The following is a 20,137-nucleotide window of genomic DNA, read 5'->3' as shown; positions in this document are numbered from 1 at the left end:
GAACATTTTGTCAAAATTTTATTTCATGATCAACACAAATTTGTCATATAAAATTTTTGATTTTGGCAGATTTTCATGAAATGTTGTATTTTTTGGGGGTGGTCATGAATTTAAAACAACAACAAATTGCAAAGAACATTTAAGAATATATAAATAAATAAACAATTTAAATTTAAAACAACAAGAAATTGTAAAGCATATTTAAGACTATTGAGGCTTTGCATTAAATTTTGAATTTTGTTAGGAGAGGTGAATTTCGCTCCACGACAAATAAAATTTTACGTGTAGAAATGTTTGTTAAAATACATTTTAAAAATCCTCTTTTTTGTTAGTGAAACCCAAAATACACCGCTAAAACTGGATCCTTTAAATCTTGCTACCGATTTACTACAGCCGACTAAACCTCTCTACATTATTATACATGGTTACACGGGGGATCGTGATTTTTCTCCCAACAGTTACATACGTCCTGCCCTATTGGAAAATGAAGATGTGTATGTGATCTCAGTGGATTATGGACCGATAGTCCCATATCCATGTTATTTTGCAGCAGTAGAAAATTTACCATTAGCTAGCAAATGTTTGGGTCAACTTATCAATAACATGGTGGAGAAGAAAGTGGTAAATAATGATGATATACATATGATAGGTTTTAGTTTGGGTGCTCAAGTGGCAGGACAAACGGCTAATTATTTAAATAGACGTTTGAAAAGGATAACTGGTATGTTTATGGGAAATGGGTATTTATGACTTGGGGGGTTTCAAGCGTTTATGTTTTTCTTGATATTTTTAGGTTTGGATCCTGCCAAGCCCATGTTTATAACAGTGGGCTCTGATCGTAAATTAGATCCCACCGATGCGGAATTCGTTGATGTCATACACACAGATGTTTTGGGTCGTGGTATGCTAAGATCAATGGGTCATATTGATTTCTATCCCAATATAGGACCTTATCAACCAGGCTGTCGTGATGATAATATGGATGGTAAATGAGGGTTGTAAAATTTTGTTTTATGAAAATACTGTACGATATTTTGTACAATTTCAGATCCTGGCAGTTGTAATCATGATCGTGCTCCCCAATATTATGCTGAGTCCATTAGAAATCCCGAAGGTTTCTGGTCCTATTCTTGTCCTAGTTGGTTACACAATATTTTTGGGTTATGTAATCCCTATTCAAATGATGAAATAATGGGTCATAGAGTAAAACGCAGGTAAGGCATTGCACGTGGTGGAAGCAAGGTGGTGGTGAAAACAATAAAAGCAAGCACTTCAGAGTCAAAAATGTACTTAAACTATACTGAAAAAAGAGATTTCTTCGTTTGTTCAAAATTTTGTTTCTAAGAAATGAGTTATTTTGTTGTTTGTGATTTAATATAATTTATATCTATTTTAATTCAAAATAAGTTTTTTTTTAAATTTTTTTTTAATTACCTATATTCCTAATTATTTGAAATTCTTAATTTCTCTACAGTGCCTCTGGATCTTATTTCCTTCGTACCAATGAAAAACCACCCTTTGCTATGGGTAAACAAATTTCTCAGTCATCACAAAAAGCACATCATTCACATCCACTCTATGATTATAATGACATATATGATGAAGGGTTCGAACCACAATTACAAAAGGCTTTTGTGGATTGGACAGATTATGATTTTTTGGAATTTCGTAAAATGACCCATTTCGATGAGAGGCATGCTGAAACATTGGCCAAACACTGAATTATAGTAAGGGATCATTATAGCTCTTCAAATATGAATTTACACTCAATAGCTTGTGAACTCACTAGGAAGGAAAACATGGGTTTTTTTTGAAATTTTTAATTAAACTATATTATAAATGGTGATATGATGAAAAAAACTAAGTAAATATTTTCCGACATACACAGAAAAAAATATCACCGAAAATTTTCCAATTACAATATAAGCTGAATTTAAAAAATGTTTAATTTAAAATTTAATTGACTGAACTACCTTTTTTTATTAACACAAAAATCAATCCCAAAAATTATTATATTGGATTGATTTTTATATTGGATTAATTAATTTTTTAATGGATCAATTGATTTTAATAGACATTGATGGTTGATGGTATCATTCCGGTGATTGTAGAAATTCCCAAAAAAATTAACCCTCTGAAAAAAATAGTCCAGGGTTACGACACAAATGCAAGAACACGGAAGAAGGAAACCCAGTACGGTAAAATCGAGTATATGCTGAAAACTCTCGTGTAGGGTGTTGATTAAGTTTTGTCGTTGTTTTACATATTTTTGCTGTCTTTAGGTGTGTTTTACTAAAAGTTTCTAGTTTTATCGAAGACCGCCTAAAGGCATGTTTGGGCATTAGAGGGTTAAATGGATCAATTTATTTCGTGATTGTAGACAAAAAAATGTGTATAAAAAATTTAGACATAAATCTTAATCGGGCTGCCACTTTAAACTACTTAACCTATTATTCACTGGTTTAAAAATATTTTCTATTTTGAAGAAAAAAATTGGAGTTAAATGTTCAAGATGGACACATTTTTGGTAAAATTTTCAAATTTTAAGAAATTGTAGACTAATTTGTTCAAAATTCAAACTTAGTAAAATATTGTTCTTCATTAATGTATATAATTTTATTTCTTCTTTATTTTAGCACTTACAACTAAATTAAACAAACAATTTTTAATGTGAAGGAAAAATTCTTATATTTGGATAATTTTAAGTAAAACATAATTATTTCCATGAAAATGCTTTTTGAGTGTATAATTGTAACCCATATAAGCTATAGCTATATGCAAATGTTTAGTATTATTATAATTGTAATTCATTTTAGAGGTCATATATTTATCAGTTATTTAATAATAAAAATATTTAAATGCAAAATTTTAGAATTTTTATTTTATTGTGTAAATTGGGAATAGTATTAGTTGGAACTTCGTTACATCAAATAATGAAATTGTGCAGTTGCTTTATCTTATTACTCATTGAAAGTATGGATATATTTGGAAGTGAACATTTTAATTTTATTTAAAAACGTTTTCCAATAAAATAATTTGTAAAAATTTGTCGAAAAAAAAGAACAGATTATCCGAAAATAATTTTCCACAACACTTTTCAGTCCTTTTCAATTTGTTTGAGTAAAAACTTCAATATGTATAAAAAGTAGTAAATTTGAATATCAGTAAAAAGAAGGAAATAAAAAAATTAAAAATCCTGCGGTAAAATTCAATTCTCATATTGGTCAGTGTTAGTTATCCAATTACCAATTTCAGTGGGTGATGCATTAGTGTAATTTTTATTTTGTGCCACAAAACACCATAGTTTTTGCAGTTTTGTGCCAATTTTTAAGTAATTCCGAAGAAAACAGCGTTTGTGAACTTTGATGAGCTTACCAAAAGTAAACTCTTAAACGTCTAACAACAGGATAACATCAGCTTTTCTCTGCGGGCGTAAATTGCGAAGGGTGGCATTCATACTGCAAATGCCTTATACATACAATTTTTCTAGCACCCCACCAGAGGATGCCAAGAGGATTCACTTCCGACACCTGTCTTATATGAAATGTCTCATTCGGCCGATTTTCCGACATGTACCATAGACACGGTTGCCACTCTAACAAAATTTTATTTCTAGACAATTTTGCTTAGATTTTATTTCTATAGAATTTTTTTTTTTTTAATTTTATTTCTATACAAAATTTTCTCAAAATTTTATTTCTATAGAAGAGTTTGTCAAAATTTTATTTATGTAGAAAATTTTATAAAAAATTTATTTCTAAAGAAAGTTTTCTCAGAATTTTGTTTCTATAGAAAATTTTGTCAAAATTTTATTTCTATGGAAAATTTTGTCAAAACTTTATTGCTGTAGAAAATTCGGTCAAAATTTAATTTCTTTAGAAAATTTTGTCAAAATTTTATTTCTTTGGAAAATTTTGCCAAATTGTATTTCTATACAAAGTTTTGTTAAAATTTTATTCCTATAGAAAATTTGTCAAAATTTTATTCCTATAAAAAATTGTGTCAAAATTTTATTTCCCTAGGAGATTTTGTCAACATTTTATTACTATAGAAAATTCGATCAAAATTTAATTTCTATAGAAAATTTAATCAAATTTTTATTTCTATAGAAAATTTTCTCAAAATTTTATTTCTATAAGAGACTTTGTCTACATTTTATTTCCATAGATTTTTTTTTTTAAAATTTTATTTCTATAGAAAATTTTCTCAAATTTTTATTTCTATAGAAGATTTTGTCAAATGTTATTAAAAATGTTATTTCTATAGAAAGCTTTCTCAGAATTTTATTTCTATAGAAAATTTTGTCAAAATTTTATTGCTATAAAAATTTTTGTCAAAACTTTATTTCTATAGAAATTCGGTCAAAATTTAATTGTCAACATTTTATTACTATAGAAAATTCGATCAAAATTTAATTTCTATAGAAAATTTAATCAAATTTTTATTTCTATAGAAAATTTTCTCAAAATTTTATTTCTATAAGAGACTTTGTCTACATTTTATTTCCATAGATTTTTTTTTTAAATTTTATTTCTATAGAAAATTTTCTCAAATTTTTATTTCTATAGAAGATTTTGTCAAATGTTATTAAAAATGTTATTTCTATAGAAAGCTTTCTCAGAATTTTATTTCTATAGAAAATTTTGTCAAAATTTTATTGCTATAAAAATTTTTGTCAAAACTTTATTTCTATAGAAATTCGGTCAAAATTTAATTTCTATAAAAATTTTTGTCAAAATTTTATTACTAAAAAATTATTGTCAAAATTTTATTACTATAGAAAATATTGTCAAAAATTTATATCTATATAAAATTTTGCCAAAATGCTATTTATACAAAAAATTTTCTCAAATTTTTTTCTATAGAAATAAAATTTTGACAACATTTTCAATAGAAATAAAATTTTGACAAAACTTTTTATAGGAATAAAATTTTGTTGTTATTTTTTGATTCCAGCTTAAAACCATACATTGACTAAACTACAAGTGTAGCTTAACCAACAGAGGAAAATAATGTTTGTCTTATTTATGTGGGCAAAGCCCTATAGACTGCAAGATGGTTGGATGGACGCACGTTTCGGAATTACCACATTCCTCATCAGCATCCTCTACTTGCAGCAAAACTTTCAACCAATTATCAGAATAAGTTAAGGCAGTTCATTAAACCCAACAATGAACCACACTTGAACATTCCGACAAAAGGTTTTGAATGATAGCCGGCTTATGCCGAAATAAATTCGAAACAAACATATCTCTTTTCCTATGCCACTGTCAAATCATCGATTTGAGTGTAGTTGGCTGGAAGGTTCAAGTGTGGTTCATTGTTGGGTTTAATGAAAATGTTGTCAAAATTTTATTTCTATAGAAATTTCGGTCAACATTTTATTTCTGTAGAAAATTTTGTCAAAATTTTATTTCGTTGGAAAATTTTGTCAAAATTGTATTTCTATACAAAGTTTTGTCAAAATTGTATTCCTATAGAAAATTTTGTGAAAATTTTATTCCTATAAAAAATTTTTTCAAAATTTTATTCCCATAGAAAATTTTGTCAAAATTGTATTTCTATAGAAAATTTTTATTTCTGCAGAAAATGTTCTCAAAATTTTATTTCTACGGAAAATGTTCTCAAAGTTTTATTTCTATAGAACATTTTGTCGAAATTTTATTGCTATAGAAAATTTTGTCAATGCTTTATTTCTATAAAAAATTCGGTCAAAATTTTATTTCTGTAGAAAATTTTGTCAAAATTTTATTTCGTTGGAAAATTTTGTCAAAATTGTATTTCTATACAATTTTATTCCTATCAAAAAAATTTTGTAAAAATTTTATTCCTATAGAAAATTTTGTCAAAATTTTATTTTTATAGAAAATTTTGTCACAATTTTAGTTCTACAGAAAATTTTTCAAAATTTTATTTCTACAGAAAATGTTCTCAAAATTTTATTTCTACGGAAAATGTTCTCAAAATTTTATTTCTATAGAAATTTTTGTCGAAATGTTATTGCTATAGAAAATTTTGTCAAAACTTTATTTCTATAGAAAATTCAGACAAAATTTTATTTCTGTAGAAAATGTTGTCAAAATTATATTTCTTTGGAAAATTTTGTCAAAATTTTATTTCTATTCAAGGTTTTGTCAAAATTTTATTCCTATAGAAAATTTTCTCAAAATTTTATTCCTATAGAAAATTTTGTCAAAATTTTATTTCTATAGAAAATTTTGTCAAAATTTTAGTTCTATAGAAAAATTTTTCAAAATTTTATTTCTACAGAAAATGTTCTCAAAATTTTATTTTTTCGAAAAATGTTCTCAAAATTTTATTTCTATAGAAAATTTTGTCGAAATTTTATTGCTATAGAAAATTTTGTCAAAACTTTATTTCTATAGAAAATTAGGTCAAAATTTTATTTCCGTAGAAAAAGTTGTCAAAATTTTATTTCTTTGGAAAATTTTGTCAAAATTGTATTTCTATAGAAAATTTTTATTTCTGCAGAAAATGTTCTCAAAATTTTATTTCTACGGAAAATGTTCTCAAAGTTTTATTTCTATAGAACATTTTGTCGAAATTTTATTGCTATAGAAAATTTTGTCAAAGCTTTATTTCTATAAAAAATTCGGTCAAAATTTTATTTCTGTAGAAAATTTTGTCAAAATTTTATTTCGTTGGAAAATTTTGTCAAAATTGTATTTCTATACAATTTTATTCCTATCAAAAAAATTTTGTCAAAATTTTATTCCTATAGAAAATTTTGTCAAAATTTTATTCCTATAGAAAATTTTGTCAAAATTTTATTTCTATAGAAAATTTTGTCACAATTTTATTTCTTTGGAAAATTTTGCCAAATTGTATTTCTATACAAAGTTTTGTTAAAATTTTATTCCTATAGAAAATTTGTCAAAATTTTATTCCTATAAAAAATTGTGTCAAAATTTTATTTCCCTAGGAGATTTTGTCAACATTTTATTACTATAGAAAATTCGATCAAAATTTAATTTCTATAGAAAATTTAATCAAATTTTTATTTCTATAGAAAATTTTCTCAAAATTTTATTTCTATAAGAGACTTTGTCTACATTTTATTTCCATAGATTTTTTTTTTTTAAATTTTATTTCTATAGAAAATTTTCTCAAATTTTTATTTCTATAGAAGATTTTGTCAAATGTTATTAAAAATGTTATTTCTATAGAAAGCTTTCTCAGAATTTTATTTCTATAGAAAATTTTGTCAAAATTTTATTGCTATAAAAATTTTTGTCAAAACTTTATTTCTATAGAAATTCGGTCAAAATTTAATTGTCAACATTTTATTACTATAGAAAATTCGATCAAAATTTAATTTCTATAGAAAATTTAATCAAATTTTTATTTCTATAGAAAATTTTCTCAAAATTTTATTTCTATAAGAGACTTTGTCTACATTTTATTTCCATAGATTTTTTTTTTAAATTTTATTTCTATAGAAAATTTTCTCAAATTTTTATTTCTATAGAAGATTTTGTCAAATGTTATTAAAAATGTTATTTCTATAGAAAGCTTTCTCAGAATTTTATTTCTATAGAAAATTTTGTCAAAATTTTATTGCTATAAAAATTTTTGTCAAAACTTTATTTCTATAGAAATTCGGTCAAAATTTAATTTCTATAAAAATTTTTGTCAAAATTTTATTACTAAAAAATTATTGTCAAAATTTTATTACTATAGAAAATATTGTCAAAAATTTATATGTATATAAAATTTTGCCAAAATGCTATTTATACAAAAAATTTTCTCAAATTTTTTTCTATAGAAATAAAATTTTGACAACATTTTCAATAGAAATAAAATTTTGACAAAACTTTTTATAGGAATAAAATTTTGTTGTTATTTTTTGATTCCAGCTTAAAACCATACATTGACTAAACTACAAGTGTAGCTTAACCAACAGAGGAAAATAATGTTTGTCTTATTTATGTGGGCAAAGCCCTATAGACTGCAAGATGGTTGGATGGACGCACGTTTCGGAATTACCACATTCCTCATCAGCATCCTCTACTTGCAGCAAAACTTTCAACCAATTATCAGAATAAGTTAAGGCAGTTCATTAAACCCAACAATGAACCACACTTGAACATTCCGACAAAAGGTTTTGAATGATAGCCGGCTTATGCCGAAATAAATTCGAAACAAACATATCTCTTTTCCTATGCCACTGTCAAATCATCGATTTGAGTGTAGTTGGCTGGAAGGTTCAAGTGTGGTTCATTGTTGGGTTTAATGAAAATGTTGTCAAAATTTTATTTCTATAGAAATTTCGGTCAACATTTTATTTCTGTAGAAAATTTTGTCAAAATTTTATTTCGTTGGAAAATTTTGTCAAAATTGTATTTCTATACAAAGTTTTGTCAAAATTGTATTCCTATAGAAAATTTTGTGAAAATTTTATTCCTATAAAAAATTTTTTCAAAATTTTATTCCCATAGAAAATTTTGTCAAAATTGTATTTCTATAGAAAATTTTTATTTCTGCAGAAAATGTTCTCAAAATTTTATTTCTACGGAAAATGTTTTATTTCTATAGAACATTTTGTCGAAATTTTATTGCTATAGAAAATTTTGTCAAAGCTTTATTTCTATAAAAAATTCGGTCAAAATTTTATTTCTGTAGAAAATTTTGTCAAAATTTTATTTCGTTGGAAAATTTTGTCAAAATTGTATTTCTATACAATTTTATTCCTATCAAAAAAATTTTGTAAAAATTTTATTCCTATAGAAAATTTTGTCAAAATTTTATTTTTATAGAAAATTTTGTCACAATTTTAGTTCTACAGAAAATTTTTCAAAATTTTATTTCTACAGAAAATGTTCTCAAAATTTTATTTCTACGGAAAATGTTCTCAAAATTTTATTTCTATAGAAATTTTTGTCGAAATGTTATTGCTATAGAAAATTTTGTCAAAACTTTATTTCTATAGAAAATTCAGACAAAATTTTATTTCTGTAGAAAATGTTGTCAAAATTATATTTCTTTGGAAAATTTTGTCAAAATTTTATTTCTATTCAAGGTTTTGTCAAAATTTTATTCCTATAGAAAATTTTCTCAAAATTTTATTCCTATAGAAAATTTTGTCAAAATTTTATTTCTATAGAAAATTTTGTCAAAATTTTAGTTCTATAGAAAAATTTTTCAAAATTTTATTTCTACAGAAAATGTTCTCAAAATTTTATTTTTTCGAAAAATGTTCTCAAAATTTTATTTCTATAGAAAATTTTGTCGAAATTTTATTGCTATAGAAAATTTTGTCAAAACTTTATTTCTATAGAAAATTAGGTCAAAATTTTATTTCCGTAGAAAAAGTTGTCAAAATTTTATTTCTTTGGAAAATTTTGTCAAAATTGTATTTCTATAGAAAATTTTTATTTCTGCAGAAAATGTTCTCAAAATTTTATTTCTACGGAAAATGTTCTCAAAGTTTTATTTCTATAGAACATTTTGTCGAAATTTTATTGCTATAGAAAATTTTGTCAAAGCTTTATTTCTATAAAAAATTCGGTCAAAATTTTATTTCTGTAGAAAATTTTGTCAAAATTTTATTTCGTTGGAAAATTTTGTCAAAATTGTATTTCTATACAATTTTATTCCTATCAAAAAAATTTTGTCAAAATTTTATTCCTATAGAAAATTTTGTCAAAATTTTATTCCTATAGAAAATTTTGTCAAAATTTTATTTCTATAGAAAATTTTGTCACAATTTTAGTTCTACAGAAAATTTTTCAAAATTTTATTTCTACAGAAAATGTTCTCAAAATTTTATTTCTACGGAAAATGTTCTCAAAATTTTATTTCTATAGAAAATTTTGTCGAAATGTTATTGCTATAGAAAATTTTGTCAAAACTTTATTTCTATAGAAAATTCGGTCAAAGTGTTATTTCTGTAGAAAATTTTGTCAAAAGTTTATTTCTTTGGAAAATTTTGTCAAAATTGTAGTTCTTACAAAGTTTTGTCAAAATTTTATTCCTATAGAAAATTTTGTCAAAATTTTATTCCTATACAACATTATGTCAAAATTTTAGTTCTATAGAAAAATTTTTCAAAATTTTATTTCTACAGAAAATGTTGTCAAAATTTTAGTTATATAGAAAATTTTGTCAAAACTTTATTTCTATAGAAAATTCGGTCAAAATTTTATTTCTGTAGAACATTTTGTCAACATTTTGTTTCGTTGGAAAATTTTGTCAAAATTGTATTTCTATACAAAGTTTTTTCAAAATTTTATTTCTATAGAAAATTATGTCAAAATTTTATTCCTATAGAAAATATTGTCAAAATTTTATTCCTATAGAAAATTTTGTCAAAAATTTATTTCTAAAGAAAAATTTTGTCAAAATTTTAGTTCTATAGAAACATTTTTCAAAATTTTATTTCTACAGAAAATGTTCTCAAAATTTTATTTCTACGAAAAATGTTCTCAAAATTTTATTTCTATAGAAAATTTTTTCGAAATTTTATTGCTATAGAAAATTTTGTCAAAACTTTATTTCTACAGAAAATTCGGTCAAAATTTTACTTCTGTAGAAAATTTTTATCAAAATTTTATTTCTATAGAAAATATTATCAAAACTTTATTTCTATACAGAATTTTGTAAACATTTTATTTCTATACAGAATTTTCTCAAAATTTTATTCCTATAGAAAATTATGTCAAAATTTTATTTCTATAGAAAATTTTCTCAAAATTTTATTTCTATATAGAATTTTGTCAAAAGTTTATTTCTACAGAAGATTTTGTCAAAATATTATTTCTATGCAAAATTTTGTCAAAATTTTAACTCTTTAGAAAATGTTCTCAAAATTTTATTTCTATAGAAAATTTTGGCAAAATTTAATTTGTATAGAAAATTTTGTCAAAATTTTATTTCTATAGAAAATTTTGTCAAAATTTTATTTCGTTAGAAAATTTTCTCAAAATTTTATTTCTATACAAAATTTTGTCAAAAGTTTATTCCAATTGAAAATTTTCTTCCTATAGAAAATGTTGTCAAAAATTGTATATTGAAAATTTGGTAAGCATTTTATTTATTTAGAAAATTGGAGAGGAATGTTTTGCAAAATCTACCAAAACATCAAGAATTCTACAATTTTCACAAACAGTAAAAAATCTACCATCTGTGGTAGGTTAGGTTAGGTTAGGTTAGGTGGCAGCCCGATGTATCAGGCTCACTTAGACTATTCAGCCCATTGTGATACCATATTGGTGAACTTCTCTCTTATCACTGAGTGCTGCCCAATTCCATGTTAAGCTCAATGATAAGGGTCCTCCTTTTATAGCCGAGTGCGAACGGCGTTCCACATTGCAGTGAAACCACTTAGAGGAGCTTTGGAACCCTCAGAAATGTCACCAGCATTACTGAGGTGGGATAATCCACAGCTGAAAAACTTTTTGGTGTTCGGTCGAAGCAGGTATCGAACCCACGACCTTGTGTATGCAAGGCGGGCATGCTAACCATTGCACCACGGTTGCTCCCTACCACCCTACCATTTGTGGTAGAACTCTACCAACTTTGGCAACCGTGCCTGTAGTACCAAAATGTGAAAAATTCGGGAGGTTGTAACGTAGTCCAGGAAATCCGGCATTTTTAATTCTCCGGTGGATAGTAAGGTCCCTTTGGAAGTTTTTTACTTTTATTATTGCATAACTCTGTATTTTGTATATTCGAGAATTTGAGATCATATAAATTTAGGCATGACCAACAGTTCGATGCAACCAGTTTGAAAGGTTGTGGCTTAAAATTACTTTAATTTCAATATTTTTTCCATTTATTATCGTATTTATGGATGATACAACTTCTAGGAGGTACAAGAATTGATGTCTTAATTTTTGATATTTCTTTGCCAATATCTATAAAATATATGTTTAAGATATTATACTGAAATTTATTTTAATTTTTATTAAGTCTGTTGTAGTTCGGAAAGAATTTTTGAATTTCCTTGTTATTTTGCAAGAGATGAGTGCCCAAATGCTGCCATAGAGTTTTGGTATTACAAAAAGTGAGTACATAGATATTTAGCTTTTATTTTACAAAATTAATATATCCAATTAATTTTTTAATTGAAATTCTTCAATAACAATAATTATTGTATGAATCACAAAACTAATTTGATATAAAAATTATTCTTGATTAAAAAATTAATTAATTAATATTTTAATAAAAAACGTTAAAATTTTCAATCATTTTCATTCATAATTTTTATTTGATTAAAAAGTTAATTGAATCAGTTAATTCTTTAATTAATTACGTTTTACACATCATTGTAAACATTTTGGTGGAGTATTTTTTGTGTATATAAAATATTAGAATAATTTTAAATTACTTAAATTAAATTTGAATATGAGTAACTTTCATCTTACAGAGACTTTCCCGACAAACCCTATCAATTGGATTCTCTTAACATATCCAATGAACTTTTTGAGCCACGAAAGCCCTTAGTAATTCTAATACACGGATATACTTTAAATAAGGATAAATCTCCCAATGAAGAATTACGTCCATTGCTTTTGGAATACACAAATGTAGATGTGATAAGTGTGGATTATGAATCATTGGCACCAATGCCATGTTATTATCCTTGGGCTGTAGAAAATGCTAAAGTGGTAGCGAAATGTTTGGCTCAACTATTGAATTCTCTAATCCTTACGGAACTATACACTCCAAATATGATTCATATAATAGGATTTAGTTTGGGTGCTCAAATTGCAGGACTAACAGCAAATTATATAGATTTTAAACTTGGAAAAATCACAGGTACTTAAATAGATGAAGAAATAAAATTTAAAACAAAAATTTAAAAAATTATATTGGTATTATACCGCTTAATTTTTGAGGCCTTGATCCGGCTGGTTGGTTTTTTACTTGGTCAAGTTCTGAAAATAAATTAGATCCTTCCGATGCTGAATTTGTGGATATCATACATACAGATGTTTATCTCTTCTCCGATGTCAATCCCATGGGTCATGCTGATTTCTATCCTAATTTAGGTCCCATCCGTCAACCAGGATGCAGTTTTCAAGAAGAACCAAGTAGGAAAAATTTAATTTCTAATATTTTATCCCATACATTTTTATTTGAATATCCCAGCAAAAAGAGCATCGCCAAAAAAGTAGTGAAAATGTTCTTTTTGGATCCGGAAGTGGTGCCAAATTGACGCAAAAGCGATGAATTTAACATGCTCACAAAAAAATTTTCTGATTCAATAACGAAATTAATTGATCCAATTAATTTTTTTAATTGATAGAGAAATTATAGTATCAATTAATTAAAAAATTAATTGATACTATTAATTTGTGTGATTGATTTTTATTTCAATTAAAAAAATTGTTGATTCAATTAAAGTTTTAATTGAATATTTTTTTAAAACTCAATTAATATTTTAATTGGAAAAATTTTCATGAATTATTTTTCTGTGTGGGTTGCCATAGGACGAATGTCTACCATTTCAACAGCCGCTGCACTGAATTGGCATCACTTCTTAAGGTGTGAAGTGAATTCAGTGTTTTGGATGTGAATTAAGAATTTTTGTGATATTTTGGCAAATGAATAATTTTAAAAATTTTTTTATGATTTTTTAATGCATTATAACGCTTGTCTGGAACGTCTGTCATCAAATATTTTCAAAAATTAGCAATTTTTCTAGAAAGGATTTAAAATCTTTTTTGGCTAACTTTAAATAATTTGCACCATTTTATTATTTCTTAATATGTTTTTAAACTATTTGAAACAAAAAAAAATAAATTTCCCATTAAAAATATGAAAAAAGCGGGTTATAAAAAAATTTACTCAAATGAACTTCCTATGTAGTTAAAATAAAGAACATCTTTTAGAGGGAATTTTTTGAAGTTCTTTTAAAGTTGTGTCTTGAGAAGAACTTAAATTTTTTTTTGCTGGGATAAAATAACAAAAAAATATTCGCAGATGATTGATATTTTAAATTATATTTAAATCATATTATAAATTTCTTGATCCATTCGATATAATTTTGTATTTGTACAAAACAAAAATAAATCAATTTTTAAATATATTAAATTAACTCATGTTAAATTTGATTTCTTGCAAATTAAAATTTTAATTATATTAATAAACACTTTTATGAACACATTATTTGTTTGCATAAAAAACTTGATGGAATCTAAAATTGATTTATTATTTGAATAAAAAACTAATAGATTCAATTTTTAAATGCATAAAAAAATAATTAAATCATTTATTTTTTATTTAAAAATTTTAATCATTTTTTTATTTATTACAAAATACTAATTTTGAAACATTATTTAAGCTGTATTTGCATTCAATTAAAAAATTAATTGATTACATAAAAAAATTAATAGAATCAATTAATAGTTAAATTAACTTTTTCTAAAACTTCAATTAATTTTTTAATTTCAAAAACATTGGCGTGATGTTTTTGTTGTAACGATATTTTTTTCCATGTTCAAATTACTTTCTTTTCAGGAAATTGTAATCATTTTCGATCAGTTGCTTATTATGCCGAATCGATAACAACCCATTTAGGGTTTTGGTCCTACCACTGTAGCAATTATATCGCATACCTTCTTAATCAATGTCAACCCTATGGCTGTGATCAGCAATTGATGGGCTATTATGTCAGCGATAAGTATGGATTTATTTAACACGTATCTCACTCTATAACATATTTCAAATTTTCAATGCGTTTTTATTTCAGAGCAAAGGGATCATATTTTCTAACGACAAATTCTGCATCTCCATTTGCTAAGGGTCCATTGGTGCAAATCGCTTTAGAAGTATCAAATGCAGGAAATCCAAATAATGACATTATAAATCATAATACGTCAATTTGTAAATTAATACCTAACAATTAAGTTCAATAAAATTATCAATCATAACAATAGGTAAACATTGACAGAACAAACCTTAATTTTTATTGTGAACCATTTAAAATAAATTATTCTGACATTCAGATTGGTGACCCAATATCGAAGAAATTTTATAGAAACGGTTCATTATCATGCAAAAAAAAACTTTTTGCGTCTACAAAATTGATTCAAATTATAACTATATTACACACAGTTTCCATTTACTGCTATCGCGACATCTAGCCGTGTACTTTTGCATTTGCCTTTTATTTCGTAACGGTTCACACAAATAACAGTTCATAATTTTGCCAATAGAGGGACTATCAAAACGAAAACTTATTATCGATAACATTAACATCGTATTATCGGAACAGTTTAATATATTCAGTGTTACAATAAAGCGGACCTTAGACGGTCGGATAAACACTCCGACAGAGGTTCGTCTATTCGTTGTGTGTTCGTTCAAGTTTTGCCCTTACACTGCACGAACAAATGTGATGACAACATGAAAAAATAAGAAGAAGCATAAACAAACAATGAAGTTGTACGAAGATTTATGGGTGAAACCATTTTTTACTGAAAAATTGTAAGAAAATAATAAAAAAAATCCTGGTATATGTGTCAAAACAATGATTCCTGAAGTAATCCACATTTAATATATTACAAATTACTTGATGAATTTAAAATACTTGTCGCCTGGTTTCCCATTGATTGGAAGTGGAATTTTTCCACATTTTTGCCACAATACTTGTTTAGATTTATATATTTCTTTAATTTTCAACCAGAATTGGCGATCCATCATTAATTTCATTACAGAAATGCCTGTTTTTAATGTAAAAATAAATTTGTCTTTGATAATGTTTGTCGAACATCCCCTTACTCAATGATTTGTACCACCCAACCAGTTGTTTTGATTTTATGTCAACACGTCCCCACGACAGCGGAACACGACCTTATACAATCGGATTTGTCGCCGCAACGTGTTGTGTCGCAGGGTTTATCCGCCCGTATAAGGTGCCCTTAACGCGTTTTGCGATGGACAGGAAATTTGCACAAAATTTCATTGCCATTCTAACAACGGATTTTCCTACTATTGGTTGGGGTAAAGCTCTCGGTGACCAAGGTACGTCACAGAAAATATTTATTTTTGGACAGGGGAAAGAAGAAGACGGGGTTTATGTTTCAGTGGAGTTACCTTTATTGTGCAGTTTAGAGAAGTTTAGCTTAATACTAATTTGGTATGGTAGAGGCAGTGATGTATCGGCGGCGTGCGTCGAGACTCGTCGGGTTCTCGGTGTTGAGAAGGCGGCTCCCAGAATGCTGGCTGAGAGGGTTTGGCTGGGAAAGGACTGTTGGTTGGAGAACCATGTGGCTGGCGGCGTTGCAGAGTGTTAGTAGATGAGGTACAGTGGGCTAGAGTGATCATGCACACCTCTAGTCGGGAACTGGGCAGGACTTTGGGTAGTTAGGGGTACACGGGCTGGATTTGCTGAGGGGAAGGGGAGGATGAAAGAAAAAGGGGAAGACGTGGCTAGAGAGGTCGCACATAGGGATGCCAGATTTTGAAGAGGAAAAAAGAGCACATTCAGCTTATAAAAAGAGCACATACGAAAAGAATAGAGCACACTTTTTCAAATAATTTATTGAAATATAATTCATTTAATCATAGCAAAATGGTTCATACCATAAACATAAAATAACCCACTTTCAACTCAAGCTAATTTTCTTACAATACTCTTTAAGTCATTTTTTGGTGTTTTTGTGAATAACGTTATTGAAGAAGTTTGTTTACATTTAGAACAGAGTACAAAGTGAAGAAGCAACATCTTCTGCGACTCTGATATATAAAGTAAAACACTATTTAATTAGAAAATAACGGCTAGGAAAATCTATTAGTGCGACATTTACGTATTTTCAGTTACTTTTACCATTTATTGAATCGCTCTTGATTAATATTTGTTGTGATGCAAAAAAAGAGCACTTTTGCGTGCTCTTTTGGCCTGTCTTGTTTTAAGAGCACATTTTGTAAAAAAGAGCACATGTGCTCTTTAAAAGAGCACGTCTGGCATCCCTAGTCGCACACCTCTAGCTATGGGGTATAAAAGGAGAATGGAGAAGTAGGAACACGTGACTACGTTATCTACTAACACTCCGCTACAGTCCTTTCCCAGCCAAACCCTCTCAGCCAGCATTCTGGGAGCCAACACCGAAGACCGACGAGTCTCGGCGCACGCCGCCGATACATCACTGCCTCTACCATATCAAACTAGTAATAAGCTAAACTTCTCTAAACTGCACAATAAAGGTAACTCCACTGAAACATAAACCCCGTTTTCTTCTTTCCCCTGTCCAAAAATAAATATTTTCTGTGACGTACCCTGGCCACCGAAAACTTTACCCCAGCCAATAGTAGGAAAATCCGTCGTTGCACCATAGGAAATTTTATCAGAATTTCATTTATTTGGACAATTTCCTCAAAATTTCATTTTTCTAGGAAATTTTGTCAAAATTCATATTATCTATAGGAAATTTGTCAACATTTAATTACTATAGAAAATTTTGTTAAATTTCATTTCAATAAGAAATTTTTAAAAAATTTTAATTTCTATAGAAAATTTTGTCAAAATTTCATTTCTACGGAAAATTTCCACAAAATTTAATTTCTCTAGGAAATTTTGTCAAAATTTAATTTTTATAGGAAATTTTGTCAAAATTTCATTTCTATAGGAAGTTTTGTCAAAATTTCAATTTTATAGGAAATTTTGTCAAAATTTCATATTTATAGGAAATTTTGTCAAAATTTCATTTTTTTAGGAAATTATGTCAAAATTTCATTTTTATAGGAAATTTTATCAAATTTTCATTTTTATAGGAACATATGTCAAAATTTCATTTTTATAGGAACTTTTGTCAATATTTCAGTTTTACAGGAAATTTTGTAAAAATTTCATTTTTATAGGAAATTTTGTCAAAATTTCATTTCTATAAAAAATTTTCTGAAAATTTTATAACTATAGGAAATTTTCTAAAAATTTCTTTTTATAGGAACTTTCATATCATTTCTATAGAAAATGTTGTCAAATTTTATTTCCATAAGAAATTTTTAAAATTGTTCATTTCTGTTGTTATTTTTGATTTCAGCTTAAAACCATGCATTGACTAAACTACAAGTGTAGCTTAACCAATAGAGGAAAATAATGTTTGTCAAATTTGTTTTGGGCAAAGCCCTATAGACTGCAAGATGGTTGGATAGGTTAGGTTAGGCAGCCCGATGTATCAGGCTCACTTAGACTATTTAGTCCATTGTGATACCACATTGGTGAACTTCTCTCTTATCACTGAGTGCTGCCCGATTCCATGTTAAGCTCAATGACAAGGGACCTCCTCTTTATAGCCGAGTCCGAACGGCGTTCCAAATTGCATTGAAACCACTTAGAGAAGCTTTGAAACCCTCAGAAATGTCACCAGCATTGCTGAGGTGGGATAATCCACCGTTGAAAAACTTTTTGGTGTTCGGTCGAAGCAGGAATCGAACCCACAACCTTGTGTATGCAAGGCGGGCATGCTAATCATTGCACCACGGTGCATGCTAACCATTGCACCATGGTTGGATGGACTCACGTTTCGGAATTACCACATTCCTCATCAGCATCTTCTACTTCCCTGCCAGCATTTCAAAGTTCCATTTCAACCTCATCGTTACCACAGACTCGTAAATGTCACTTCAACCATCATGAAAAGGTACATCAAAAAGTACATGCAAGTAATTTGCCATCCCTACTGTTAAAAAAGCCATTTTTTTGTGAAACGCCAAGCGCAACCAGCTTGTTATATTTTAATTAAATAAAAACGAAAATAAAGTTCTGAAAACATAGATTATAAGCTTAAAATTGTGAAAGGTATATTGGTGAACAATTTGGTGATTTTCCAAATGGAATAAAGTGATTGTTTTTCAGATATTTTACAGACACGCTGCCTCCATGGAATAAAAACACTGGTTGATAGACGCAGCAACATGTAACTCGCTACTTGTAACTCAACATCATCATTAATGCCAAAAATTATGATAAATGTAATGTGATAGTGGTATAAATATTATATTTTTAAGAATTTGTAAATGTTTAATCAAATTAATAAATATCTAAACAAACGTGTTTTACTCGACCACAATGATTCTTTTACAACTATCTTAAAATGCACTTTTTCTGATTGTTTGGAGGGTCCCTTATTGGCGTCGTTCTAAATTGATCTATAAAGGCACCTAATAATTGCACTCATGCGAAACATTTTTGTAGTAACTTGGCGTGGTACAACTTCTCAATAGTGACGGCGCTTTTCCGACGAGTTTTTGATGTCGTATATGATTGTTTTCGACGTAGTGGGGATTCTCAAAAGAGTCCCCAAATTCAAAAAATGTTGGCAGGGTTGCAGCAAAACTATCAACCAATTATTAGAATAAATTCAGGCAGTTCACTAAACCCAAAAGTGAACCACACTTGAACCTTCCGAAAAATGGTTTTACATGATAGCCGGCTTATGCCGAAAATAAATTCGTACAAACATATCTCTCTTCCTTTGTCATTTTCATTTCTATACAAAATTTTGTCAAAATTTCATTTCTATTGGAAATTTTGTCAAAATTTCATTTCTACAGGAAATTTTCTGAAATTTCATTTTTATAGGAAATTTTGTCACATTTCATTTCGATAGGACTTTATTTTAAATTTTCATTTCTATAGAAAATTTTGTGAAAATTTAATTTCAATAGAATATTTTCTCAAAATTTCATTTCTATAGGAAATTTCTTCAACATTTCATTTTTTTAGGAAATTTTGTCAAAATTTTATTTATAGAAAAAATTTTCTGAAAAGTTCACAAAATTTCATTTCTATGCAAAATTTTGTGTATAGAAAATTTTGTAAAAATTTCAATTCTCTAGGATATTTTGTAAAATTTAATTTCCATTGGAAAATTTTCCATACCTACATTTATATAGAAAATTTTGTCAAAATTTCATTTCTGTATGTTGGTATTAAGTTAAGCCGCTAACATTTCTCAAAAATTCATTTTTATGGAAAATTTTCTCAAAATTTCATTTCTTCTGTATTAATAAAGTAACAACGTAACAACGCGAAAACGGTTTATACAAAACGCATATGCGCTTTAATTGACCTTGTACATTTGAAGAAAGCGTTAGTTGGCATTACTGTTTCCAATTCATCGCAGCTGTATGGCATGGCAACACTGAGCTGATGTCGCAAAAAACAGCT

General features: G+C 27.1%; 2 protein-coding genes across 2 annotated transcripts; both read left to right on the top strand.

The window, feature by feature from the left end:
* Positions 1 to 477: 477 nt before the first annotated feature.
* Positions 478 to 1,775, top strand: LOC142224921 (pancreatic triacylglycerol lipase-like). Its single transcript, XM_075294699.1, has 4 exons — positions 478 to 721; positions 794 to 985; positions 1,049 to 1,214; positions 1,475 to 1,775. The coding sequence occupies exons 1-4, from the start codon at positions 604 to 606 to the stop codon at positions 1,719 to 1,721; spliced, it is 723 nt and encodes a 240-aa protein (XP_075150814.1). The 5' UTR covers positions 478 to 603; the 3' UTR covers positions 1,722 to 1,775.
* Positions 1,776 to 2,080: 305 nt separating this feature from the next.
* On the top strand, positions 2,081 to 14,929 carry LOC142225253 (pancreatic triacylglycerol lipase-like). The gene is made up of 5 exons (XM_075295026.1): positions 2,081 to 2,229; positions 12,389 to 12,780; positions 12,861 to 13,055; positions 14,455 to 14,647; positions 14,717 to 14,929. The coding sequence occupies exons 1-5, from the start codon at positions 2,081 to 2,083 to the stop codon at positions 14,871 to 14,873; spliced, it is 1,086 nt and encodes a 361-aa protein (XP_075151141.1). The 3' UTR covers positions 14,874 to 14,929.
* The last annotated feature ends 5,208 nt before the right edge of the window (positions 14,930 to 20,137 follow it).

Source organism: Haematobia irritans, chromosome 2 (assembly GCF_050003625.1).
Source record: "Haematobia irritans isolate KBUSLIRL chromosome 2, ASM5000362v1, whole genome shotgun sequence".
Taxonomy (NCBI): Eukaryota; Metazoa; Arthropoda; class Insecta; order Diptera; family Muscidae; genus Haematobia; species Haematobia irritans.
This window is presented reverse-complemented; position numbering and strand designations above follow the sequence as displayed.

Excerpts from the sequence above, each read along its gene's own strand:
- LOC142224921 (XM_075294699.1), top strand. The coding sequence starts at position 604 with ATGGTGGAGAAGAAAGTGGTAAATAATGATGATATACATATGATAGGT. Across the intron at positions 722-793 it reads ACGTTTGAAAAGGATAACTG|GTTTGGATCCTGCCAAGCCC; the intron begins GTATGTTTATGG and ends TGATATTTTTAG. Across the intron at positions 986-1,048 it reads TCGTGATGATAATATGGATG|ATCCTGGCAGTTGTAATCAT; the intron begins GTAAATGAGGGT and ends GTACAATTTCAG.
- LOC142225253 (XM_075295026.1), top strand. The coding sequence starts at position 2,081 with ATGGTTGATGGTATCATTCCGGTGATTGTAGAAATTCCCAAAAAAATT. Across the intron at positions 2,230-12,388 it reads TATATGCTGAAAACTCTCGT|AGACTTTCCCGACAAACCCT; the intron begins GTAGGGTGTTGA and ends TTCATCTTACAG. Across the intron at positions 12,781-12,860 it reads TAAACTTGGAAAAATCACAG|GCCTTGATCCGGCTGGTTGG; the intron begins GTACTTAAATAG and ends TTAATTTTTGAG.